The 12,825-nt window shown below is 33.6% G+C and overlaps 1 protein-coding gene across 11 annotated transcripts in view; it reads left to right on the top strand.

Annotated features, from left to right (window-relative positions):
• The window catches only part of LOC123314988 (tropomodulin-1), a 62,382-nt gene extending 50,120 nt beyond the window's left edge, over positions 1-12,262 (top strand). For 2 of the 11 annotated variants that reach the window (XR_006537892.1, XR_006537894.1), the window contains 2 exons: positions 1,557-1,616; positions 11,303-11,367. Coding sequence is in view for 3 of the 11 variants with exons in the window: in XM_044900496.1 (XP_044756431.1) it covers positions 11,303-11,361 (59 nt within the window). In the remaining 8 variants the exon portion in view is untranslated. Of the gene's footprint in view, positions 1-1,556; positions 1,635-11,302 lie in introns of those variants that run through there. The other 9 variants (XM_044900498.1, XM_044900497.1, XR_006537890.1 and 6 more) reach the window with 9 other exon arrangements.
• Positions 12,263-12,825: the final 563 nt, after the last annotated feature.

The raw sequence follows: 12,825 nt of genomic DNA, 5'->3' as shown, positions 1-12,825 counted from the left end.
TTACATTGTGTTACATTAGGACTTGCCTTCAATAAAACGACCTTCAGGAATAAAGTATTATTATAGTAAACTTCTTGAAGAGCTTAAATAATTTTATGAATAAAACAATAATCTTTTTGCTCAGTCATAGAAACTAAATTTTGAGGATATAAAGATTGAATTGTAAGAGGTAGTACGTGAATGAATGTTAAACATTTTAATTCATGATGATTTGCTCAGCATGTATATAAAGTTTGACGTGAGTGTTACTCCTAACATACTGACAAATTGTTTTTTGAACAGCATGAATTTTGAAATTTCTCAAAAAAGCATTGTTGTGTTTTATTCGTCGATTAACACTGATGGTTTAATGTATTGAATGTAGATCTATCGCTACGGATTACATATTGTTGAACCTCATGGTGAAAGTCATCACAAGATGACCGATCATTGATTGATAGATCTACGTCTCTACATCATAGAGATTGTTGTAAAAAGAAATACACTGATAGTTTGTGCACATGTTGGTCCTTACTTGGGAACATTGGAAAACTCCTAGGAACATATTTCTTTTGTGTATAAGGAATTGTATGATTTCAAAGGTATTTTCAAGATCGTGCAAATGTTTTGATTTATTATGACATGACCAATAATGAACATTTAAAAACGAGTATCCAAAAAATTGAGCCACCGCCTGTAATTTTCGAAGTTCACGTTTGATATATGAAAATATGAAAAACCCAATCAAAAAATCCGCCTTCTAGTGTTTCCCTAGATAACTGCTGGATTTAACTAAATTTTTGGAAACATCCCAAATTGTGAACTGAAAATTTCAGAAGTTTATTTATTACGATGAATAAACCAAAATTGTTCCTCTTTATCATTATGAATAATGCCATAAATGAGCCAAAAATGGCTTGCAAATCTAGGCGATGAAATATATCCGCCTCATCATACCAAAACATTGTTTCACGTATGCGGGTCACTGGATTTTGTGACCATCAAGTTAATAGTGTTATTCATGGGATATCCAAAATTAATTCTGCAAATTCAACTAGTTTCCAAAATTGAATGGTATAAAGATAAATTCTGAAATTCAACAGATCTCGTGAGTACTTAATTTGACAACAGCAAATCGAAATTTTAAACGTAAAATTTTATTTTTGTTGAAGTCGATAAATATAATGATGGTTTCACATTTATTTGCAGCAATATCATTTCAAATTTCCCTGATTATGGTTCACTTATCAATTTTGCTCATTGAATTAGTCACCAAATCGAGCTAACATGAAACACTGTACCATTGGTCGGTCTTGTATATTTTACAATTATTTGTCTATTTTACAACAATTTGGGTGATATTTCAGTTATTTTTTTGAACGACCTTATATCTATATAGTATCCGCGCTTTTTAACCATCCACAATCTCTATGACAGAACCAAATTTTTCTTTATTTTAATAAATACTTACAAATCTTCACCATCATTCGCACAAAATTTTTCATCTCATCTATTTGTGTGAATGAAGCATCGTTATGTGACTGTTTATTGAATGTGTTTGTGCTTTTTGTTCACAGAAAGGCGACTTGCTCGGCTGGGAGCAACCAGCTCTTAAGCGCGATCTACACGCGCCATACGTACGTATGATTTTGAAGGTATTTTGGGCTTTTTTTTCGTTGCAAGGCAGAGTTGATTTTATTTTCAATTCTTTTTCTTTTGGTGGAGGGATCGCTACCAGCTTCTCAATTGTTGTATTTGTTTTCTATTAGGTATTTTTATTACTTTAATTATGACTTGTAGTTAGCCATACATTATCGTATGATTTTATTGATGTGTGTCTATTGGAGTTCACAAATATCAAGATTTCATTCCTATTATTGAGTGGAATTCAAGACGAACCAAATCTAACAAATATTCGCACACGAAGCACTTCGAAGCAACTGGTCGTCTGTTTGTTGCGAATAGTTAACTGGACATATCGGGACAGTTGATTGAGAGCAACGTAGAAACTTCAATTGGTATACACACACTCGATTTGTTTGCCAAAAGTTAAAAGTATTCCGCAAAGTCAGGCTCACTAATGCAAACTCCCGCTCATCAGCGCCAACAAATCATGAAAAAAGGCGTTCGAAAGACAACACGTTTTGTTTTCATCACAAAAATATATTGATGTTTTCTGAAAATGCATATTTTCCGTATCATTTTAATTTTTTTCGATTACATACATTTAAAACGTTTATATAAACGTCTTCTGGTTCATCGTGAAGCAAGTCCTACCATTTTTTGTTCGTGTGTGTAGAAAATGCATATTTTAATGATTTTCTCTTCGTATTTCGAACGGTTCTACGCAAAATATAATTTTCATTAGTTTTATCCGATGACTATGCCGACAGAGGATTCTTCCGTTTGGTTAACACAAGTTCAAGTGGCCAATTCATTCAATGGTAGCCAAAGTGTAATATATTCAACTGTACTTTGCCACTGGAACTCGACGAATATCCAGAAATGTTAGACTATTATCTGTTGAAACGCCAGTAAAAGTTCGTTTTTAGCTCTTTCGGTGTGAAGAGTGTGAAGACAGATATGGCATTTTTTCTGAAATTAAGAGTGTGGACACTGCCTGTCTGTTCAAGAAGTCTATTCTTTTCCAGGGTAAAATTACGGTTTGTGGTGGAGTTGGTTTCGATGTCAGAACTGTTTTAACAATAACAACAATTTTATTCTCAGAATTTTCAATACAAATATACAAAAAAATGAGAAACCGTTCACTTTTCAATTTGGTGAAATTCACTACATATATTCAAAGTATATCATATTATTATAGAATTTTATACACATATACTTTGTGGTTTTTTCAGTTAGAGTCTTTTTATGTATTGGAAAGAAAAAGGGTACATGACGTCTTGTGTTATTATGATTTTTTAAATCCCCAAAATAATGTGGATTTTTTTTCATAAAAAGTTTGCTATCCAGAACGTCCTACACGTTTCTCTATATTTCAGACCAAGCATAGTTCTTAAAGCGTATTTTTGAATAACGAATAATTCACAGACATCAGAACAACTACCCCCAAATCACTATTCCATACCGGAATCGAATCTTGAGAAATAGATGGATTAAAAGTTGCTTGTCTACACGTTGGGATAACACTCTTATCATATACATTATTAATACTTCCAAGCACCATGAACTCTCAGACACAGTAGTGAATAATTACCTATACAGGGTGAGTCTTCAACTCGTACAAATACTTTAGCAATATATTCTTGAGGTCAAAAGAAACACATTTTTCCTATACTCCTATATTTTTTCCGATTCGGTGCTACTAAAAAGATAGAGCCATTTTAAGTTTTCATAATGAGCTGTGCCACATCTGGAAAAACAAAATTACCTTCAGAATAACTAGCTAAATCTGTGACTCTGCACATCTATGGATCTTTCTAACAGAGTTGTATTCAGCCAAAGTACCCAATTTTTCAACATCAAATTACCCGAAAACGGCGCGTTATACGAGAAATTTGTAGAACACTGTTATATTACAAAACGTTAAAATATTCATTAAATAGCGTCCAACTTAGTCTCAAGGGTTAGGTTCTTGAATTTTTGGTGTTTTTATGGTACGTAATGGTCTTAATGAGAAAACTGGAAGGCGTGGGTGATATCTTCAACAAATAAATGAAAAGAAACTATATTCCGAAATTTATTTCATTCGATAAAACCGTTTGTGAGATAGAATTGAAAATAACATTTTTTATGGCTTTTCAACTGCCTGTATCTTTTAAACCGACCCGATTCGGAAAAAATTTTAAAGGAAGAAATTGTTTCTTTTGACCTCCAGAATCTACTGATAAAACATTTGTGCGAGTCAAAGACTCACCCTACACAATCTATTTTTGAACCGAGCCGGTATGGAACAAATGTGTTTCTTTTGACCTCAAAATTCTACGGGAAAATATTTGTACGAGTCAAAAACTCACCCTGTATACATTCAGTAAGTACTAGACAGCAAAAGGTGGCAATGTCAGATACTTCACTTGATATAGAAGATTCTGTTTGCAATGCTCAGCTGAGAACCGTTAGACAATATTTATGTTGTGTCAACAAAACACTTCCATTTCTGAACCATGTAGGATTATTGGCATGATATTTTTATCTTCATCGAGAAAGTGCTTTTGACAAACAAATTGATATTTGTTCAATTCTTGTGATAGGGTTTGTTTCCACTTTTCTGTCAAGAATGTACTGTGAAATTTTCTCTTGTCCCTTTTTCCTTTTCAACGGCAAACCACTCTACACCCACGCAGGCTACAACGTTACACCGTTGTTACATGTTATATTTTCAAAGAAGGAACTAGAGACACTAGAAAGGCATGAATCATTTAATTGATTATTTGAAATATGTCATTAACCATTTTCATTATTGATGTCTTATTGAAATTGCTAGAGAAAGAAAGAATTCATGGTTTTTCAGTAGTTTTTAGCTTCCTTATTGGGAATATTCATTTAGAAAGATACGGTTACGAAAGATGTGTTGACTTAACTATTTGATAATATTTGTAGAGTCTGAATGATTTCTGTTTTTTTCAGTTTTATCTGCTCTTGTATCCGCATCAATCAAATTAAAGTGGGTTATATCGCATTAAAAAGCGTCAGTGTTTTTATGCTCAACATGCAAACATCAAAACTGCCAAATAGTGGGAAACATCAATCATTCATTTCGAAAGTTGGCTGCTTGAAGTCTTTGTAGCGAAAGCGTGTTTAGTGTTCGCCGAAACACGCTGGTCTTATGACTTTCTAATGACCCTCCGAAGCGGGGGCTTGTAATGCTTGTATCTGCAAGAACCTTAGTTTATATTGTCCTACACACGGCACCACCCCTTTGTCGATGTTCAGACTGCATCAGTAAGGCGAGGTTGTTTAGCTGTACGGAGTGGCGGGTATTATGAATTATATATTCGAGAGGGGTTCCAAGGAATGTTTCTTTGAAGCGAATTATAAGGGAAAATTTATGTATCATTCCAGTTAAAATTGTGCTGTAGCAGTCGGTTCCTCTCTGAATTAAAAGTTGAGAAACCTTTTATTCGTGGAGGCAATTAATTAATTAGAGACTTTAGGGATTTTGCATTGTCATATGAATTCCCTGCGCAATATATCCTTTGGTAATTCATTTACGCGAAACCAATCAGGTGAAAGGAAAATTTATGGGGGAAATATGACACAGGTGTCCATTCTTGTATTCGTAGCATCTTGTATAATTAAGGGTTTTTGCTGATGCTGGATGACTTGTTCAATTTTTTTTATGCTAAAGAATTTCTGTTAAAAAAACATATTCATTACCTTGTCCTTGTCCGTCAAGTTCTGATATAAAAAAGCTCTGTCTTTTTATATATTTCTTCTGTAAGTAAGCCCATAGGACACCCCACAACATGGAGGTTTTTTCATGGAAATAGGGAATACTCCTTCTGATGAAAATGATGTATTTTTTATGAAATATTTTTGAAACGCCACATTTTGAAATAACCATTTCGACCGTTTCCCAAAAAAATTATTTGAAGTACTTGAAAATGAAAAATAAAAATGGGTATTTAATATTTAAAGTGTTTCGTTTCTATTGCACAAGTTGGCAACATCGACTGAAATATGCGTTGATAATAAAGGACAACAAATACACTTATCTTAATAAGATAGACAAAGATGGCTGTCTATGAAGTCTGCGACGAACGAGGAAGGTCGTAAAATTTTATGGGATTTTTATGGCCGGTTGCTGTTGAGGCTCGCCAGTGAGTACGCGCCTGTAAATCAACAGCTGTTATTTTATAAACAAGCCATTTTTCTTTTTATTTTCTAGTAGGCGCTGTTGCCAAATCGTAAACTAGAAACGAAACGATTCAAATTCTAAAACCTTAGATTTGAAGAATGATTTTGAATAGTTTCCCCGGTGCATTTGAAAAATTCATGAATGAAACTCATAATTATTGAGTTTAAACTTGTATATGCTGTGATAACCCAAATTGAGGAGAATTCCCCATTGAATTAATAGTTGTGTAGAAATCATATTTTCGAAACGGATTATTTTCGAAAAATCACTTGGAAAAATAAAGGATGCTCCTTACTGCTGCTATTTGTGGCAGGTTAACTATATGTAAAGACCTAACTCATTACATATGGAAAATCATTTTTTTATTTAAGTTTAAAAGATCAGGTTGGTGAAAACCATAAACAAATGATATTAATTTTCAGTTCTAGCTCACAAACGGTTTTGTTTCGAATGAAATTAATTTCGGAATATAGTTTTTCATTTATTTGTTGAAGATATCACCCACGTCTTCCAGTTTTCTCATTATGACCATTACGTACTATAAAAATACCAAAAATTCAAAGAACCCAACTCTTGAAACTAAGTTGGACGCTATCTAATGAAAATTTGTACGTTTTGTAAAATAAAACTATTCTTCATATTTTCTCTTACAATGCGCCGTTTTCGAGTAATTTGATGTTCAAAAATTAAAAAGTATCTGTGAAATTGAAAAATTGGGTACTTTGCCTGAATACAACTCTGTTTAAAAGATCCACAGATGTGTAGTGTCACAGATTGTATTCTGAAGGTAATTTTGTTTTGCCAGGCGTGTCACAGCTCGTTATGAAAACTTTAAATGGCTATATATTTTTATCAGGGAAAAAATGATATAAGAAAAAAGCATTTCTTTTGACCTCACCCTGTATACCTATGTATCCATCCATACTGTATTGAATTTTTAAATTATTTGTATCTCGGAAAATGGACAGAATTATTTTTTCTGTCAACAATTACCGATTCAACCTTCTTATCGACCAGGCAGCATTGAAACCAGCGGAAGTTATATATTTATTTTTGTCGTTTATACCTACGGATGTTTCATTCCTTTAATGTTTGCGGGTTTTCGAACAATTTTATAGCCGCTGTTCAGTATAGCCTTCACCTCCTTCCAGAAAAAGCGTGTACGGAACCATTAAGTTGAGGCGGTGATTTGATTATACTTAGGGGTAGATTGAAATAATATGTGTCAGTGAACGCCATAAAGTTTCAATCATTCAAATTATAGTATACTCAGTGACGTTAGAAAGGTTGCAATAATTTTTTTAACTCGATTTTTCGAAGCATGCTCTAGTTGGGGTCAACCTTTTCAGTTTCTGTGGGATATGTATTTATTATATTGCCAGTACAGTTCACTATATATGTAATTTGCGAGGAATTCAACATGATCATTCACTTTGTATATGCTTCATTATTTAGATTGATTTCTCTTCAATGTTCTTCAATGTTGGATGTTTGCATAAAATTGTTCCTATCTTGGTTCAATACCAAGTTGTTATTAAACTAAGAATAAGATTTTCTCAGCATTTCCGTAGCTATAGACTTCAGATGAGAATATTCGGAATCGTTGACAACCTCCATATAGCTTTTAATTTGTGTATCTAGTGAATCATCATTATTAATGTATACAAGAAAGAGTATTCTTTTCCACGATGTTGCCTACTTTAAGGCATGCCCTCTTATTCTAGTTTTTCATCAGGTTGTTAGCTTGAACGCAACCGTAGGCCTTGTATAGATCCAGAAATAGTCCAAAGGTTAATTCATTACATAAATTTAAATATTACATAAATTCCACAAGTCAATAACAAAATGTCATTTGGAATGATTCAAAAAACGAAAGCCTATTTTGTCACCTCATTTGAAAATAGGCCCCATTCCTTTCAGTACATCTGAAGAGCCTCTTAAATTCATTCTCTTTGGTGAAACACTCCTAATGTCACCTGGTATATCTATTCATAGAAATTGAAAATATCGAGCTGTTGACTGCGCTTCGGTATATTGATTTTTCCGCTCGTTTGCGAAACCTCCAGTGGTTATATCCACCCATTTGTGGAATTACGTCAACTTTATTATAATTGGGCACTCGGCCTTATTGCTGTGGAGTGAATGAACTGAAATCGTTCTAGAGCTGTGTTCCGTGATTTCAGCTTCACCCTCACCTAAACCTTTTTTTATAGTGACATAAAAATATGGTTTTCAGATATATCCTACATCTTTTATTGTGTTTATGGATATTGGAAGGAAGTAACTTTTTAGTATTTATGTACCTGATGGGATTCGAAATTTATAACAGAATCGAAATATATGCAATAGAATTAGCAACTCGTGTCGAAATCAAAATTGGGAAATTGGGAAATAAGATAAAGATTTTTTTGGAATATTAACACTTTGAGTATATAAAATGTACAACAATTCACCTTACGATAATCGATGTTTGTGGTTATTGATTACTAATATCGGGATCGTTGAAACTATTTTCTTTCATTGCCGGCACTAGAGTATATGCAAAAACCAATTAATTTAAGCTCAGCCTGAAACGCTGCTATCATTCATGACACAATTCTAAAAATGTCACCGTTTTTCACTTATGTTCCCCATTAAAAATCTATTATTCAGGTCCGACTCTCAGAGGTGGAAAATCTAGAGTGGATAAACGACCCTTGTGAGCAAAATGTCATGCATAATATGATTTCTTTCATTCCTTCTCAACATGACATATGTCTCGTTGGTATAATATTATCGTTATCATCTCATAGAAGGGCAAATATGACAGTTCAATGGGTAGATATGCAGAATTGGGGCTTTAAAACTCCTGACGATTTTTCCCGACTGAAAATGTCGTGATTTTCCATTCTTATGAATTCATCAATCGAATGCTCCAATGAAGGATAAATAGATTTCTGTCAAGATAACGAGGTGCTCTTTATTAGAAAATTAAACCATTTTTCAGATATTTAGGGGCGCTTCGTCTGTTATTCCATATTCTGTTTTTATAAAGTGGACTTTTCGAAACCAGACATAATTTGGTTTGAAACTTGACGAAGGTTTCTGATAATCTTGAAACCAACATTGGTGTATCTCTCATTGATCCCGTCAGCTGTCAACTGATCTGAAATGCCCTACACAGGTTCAAGGATTATTAGATATTTCGGACTGACTTGAAGGGCATACCAACCAACTATGACGAATTGTCAATATTGTCCATAATAGAAATTTTTCTATCATACCGCAATTCCATATTACCACTGAAGGAGAAATAATATTCGCTAGGCTGACCAGATTATCCCCAGTTCAATGACGGACGGACCTGGGGAATGTGTATATGTATATTTATATATACAGAGCGAATCTTTGAATCGTAAAAATATTTCAACAGTAGATTCTAGAGGTCAAAAGAAACACTTTTTTCCTGTACCATTTTTCCGATTTAGCCCTGATAAAAAGATATATAGCCATTTTAAGTTTTCATTATGAGCTGTGCCACCCCTGCAAAAAGCAAAATAACCTGCAGAATAACTAAATGAATCTGTGTGATACTACACACCTGTGGATCTTTCAAAAAGAGTTGCATTCGGTCGAAGTACCCAATTTTTCGAATTTCACAAATATTTTTATTTTTGAACGTCAAATTACTCGACAACTATATCCCGAAATTCATTTTCATCTTTTAAACCGAGCCGATTCGGAAAAAATGGTAAAGGAAAAAGAGTTTTTTTTTGACCTAGAGAATCTACTGTAAAATATTTGATTCGAGTCTAAGACTCACCCTGTATTTGCTTCCAGCTACTCAGTTTCCTACTACGTATGGTGATAAAAAAATTTTTTTTATTGAAAATAGAGAAATAATGAAAGTTTATCACAACGCAAAAACGAAAATTTAATAATATTAATATAATGGTTGTGCATTACAATGTGGAATGAGAAGAGGGCTTCAGGCGTTGCTAGCCTTTCTCCAAATGCAAACTGAATTGACCCAAAAATTCTTCTGAAAGATCTTCCGTAAATTTGCACTTTCTTTTTTTATTATCCATCTCAAATAATCTTGCGAAAAATACTGAATCAAATTCAAGAGTTTGACGGACGTTTTCCAACGACGGACTTCCTGGACGATTGACGGACTCTCCGTCACAATGACGGACGTCTGGTCACCCTAATATTCGCTGAACAAAATTTTCTCAGAAGATACCTAATCTAACCTAACCAGCACTTGTGTAACCCTCAATGGTTCTGTCAAAGTCAGCACGATGTGTTTTATAATCCTTGATATAGAACGTCATTTTGACAAGTGAGGTTAGCACCGATCACAAAAAGGGGCGGTTATACCGATTCGAGTGGTGTTTTATGGCCTCGGTATTCGTTAAGTTCATTTCATTATGATTTTTTAAGGAAAATTAGCTTTCCCGTAAAGGAAAGATCATTCGATAAATTTCCTCCAAACTGAGTATGCCTTCCATTCTTTATTGAAGATTCAATAAATTGAAAATTTTTTTTCAAATCAGAGCTTATGATGGAAACGTGGGGAATCGCATGGTGAAGGATCAACTGGATTGTTAACCTGGCCTCATTACTGCCCTGACAAACAGTCGTGCAGGGTATCACCTAACTACATCTAGTTAATTTTTTTCTTCACAGCTACCTAGACTGCATTATTACGCACACAAATAAAATCGAGAACATGACTACATGCAATTCTCCCTCGTTCACCACCCCGAGAGTTCCTCTGAAACGTAATTACTTTGTCAAAGTGGGGCAACTGAAATTTGCTGTGTTCAGCATCCTGATGCAGGTTAAACGTAACGTTTACAATTGTTTGAAAACATGTTGAAGATATAATTATCGGTATGCTGCTTTAAACCGCGAAAAAATATTTTATTCGCTAAAAGCGCCAGATTGAAAGTTTTAATGAGGCGTGGTGTTGTGTAACAAAGCCTCATAGTATTTATTTGGTTATGAAGAAGACATTCGAGAATTATGTTTGGTACATCTCATCTGATAAATGGCCGTTGGTTCGCCTGGTCGTCTACGAAGACAGAAGGCCGATGATTCATCTTTCCACAATACGCTGTAACATTACAGCCTACACTACTACTAAAAAGTATCAACTCTTTGGTACCAAAGTGTATCAACTTTTGGCTACTACTCTTTACTTACCCTCTTAGTTCGCCTACCGATCTGTCACGACATATCTAATATCAAATGCGTCATTTTGAATGCCAAAATGAAAATCACTCCGATTACCAGACAACACATACAGAAAAAATTTTCAAAAATTGAGGAGGAACAAATATGCCGAGAGAATTTAATCTTATCTTTATTTTCCGTAGAGTTTATTTTATCATTTTTATTATTTCATCTTATCTTATTATTAGCAGCTTTTTTATTTTGCAATTGCTTTTAGCATTTTTTCAAGGTGTGGTCGAGTTATTTTTATTTTTTTAAATTTTTGTTAACGAATGATTTTATTTATAGCTCGTAGACGTCGCATGGGTCTATTACCTCGTAACTACCTGGTGGGCTACTTGAAGTAAATCTTCAGTATCCGCTCTTTTGGACTAGTAGCCTCTCTGGAAAACACATCGCCTTGTTGCTTATCAGCCGAGTTCATATTTAGCCTATACATATTTACTAATCTTTAAACCTAAGCATCGATTTTATCAGACACTATTTTGTTTATTGCAATGTGTGAATGGTAGAGTCCCCTCTTGAATATTTGACTATTCATGTGCAATACATACTTTTGTAAATCCACTATCAACCAATTGTTCATTCAGCGACGTTTTCGTATCTTCGACGCCAAAGTGTATTATTGTTATAAATGTGAATTTTATAAATTGTAGAAGGATTCTCAATGAAGTTTATCACTGCCTTTTTGAGATATGAATATAACAAAATTATATATTTTCATATTAGACTCAGATCTATTATTGTATTTTTTGTGATAAACTGTAAGAAATTTTTTTCAGAGGTGGACTTTGATTTGTGTGAGATTAAATTAATATATTTTTGCCTGTATATATTATTTCAGACAAGTTATCAATAAGGTATATTTATTCGCTTGACACTCAAGTCATTGATATGGACAGAGATTCTATTCTAATTTTATTCTTTTAGACTTAAGATTTTAACATAGATGTGTAATGTTAACAGATCGAATGTCACTTCATTTTTTCTTCAGAGCACTTCATTTGTCATCAATTCATTATTGATCTAAAAAGCATTGATTTTTGGAAGATTTAACAAGAAGTATGGAATGTCAAATATTTCTAGTCTTTGAAAAAAAAATCATTTCAATCGAAACTGACATAGGAATAAAATTATTGAGTATAATTTCAACATTATCCAGCAGATAAACTTCAAATTTTCAATTCTTCGTCAATGTTGCATTGAGTGTATTGTACAGTTTCCACAGAATAAATCGTTCACAGTAAACTTCATATTTTATTTCAATTCTCAAAGTATTATTGTATTTCTTGGAATATGTACGGTATAAACATAATGAAAACTCTAGGAAGATAGTTGGCAACAGAGTTTTTGGATTTCCGGAGGTAAGTCCAATTTTCAGAGTGGCAAAAAATTTCTGGGCTCAAGCAATTGGGATTGCATTACATCCACTGATTCCAAATCGACTGTTATCTGAATAATAATAATTCTACGGGATTTTATCGATTATTATTACATCACAGTTCTCTTTGAACGAGGCTTTGAATTACTATATGCTGCTCCTTACTGAGTTTCGATCTGAATATCATAGAATTGCAAAATTGACGACCAGTGTAGTGTTCAATCATTTGTAAGAAGCTTGTACCTAACAGATAAAAGCTCCAACTGTATAATGTCATTGATATTCACTGATTTCCATTTTGAATGAATTATGGCGGCCTCTTCTCTTATCCTACTTACAAATGAAAGTTCAAGCTGTAGCTGTATTGTCATTTTTCCATTCCTGAACACTTATTGCTCTGCTGTCATTTTTAATTCAAGGTCATTGACAA

The sequence above is a fragment of the Coccinella septempunctata genome, chromosome 6, assembly GCF_907165205.1.
Source record: "Coccinella septempunctata chromosome 6, icCocSept1.1, whole genome shotgun sequence".
NCBI classification, from domain to species: domain Eukaryota; kingdom Metazoa; phylum Arthropoda; class Insecta; order Coleoptera; family Coccinellidae; genus Coccinella; species Coccinella septempunctata.
This window is presented reverse-complemented; position numbering and strand designations above follow the sequence as displayed.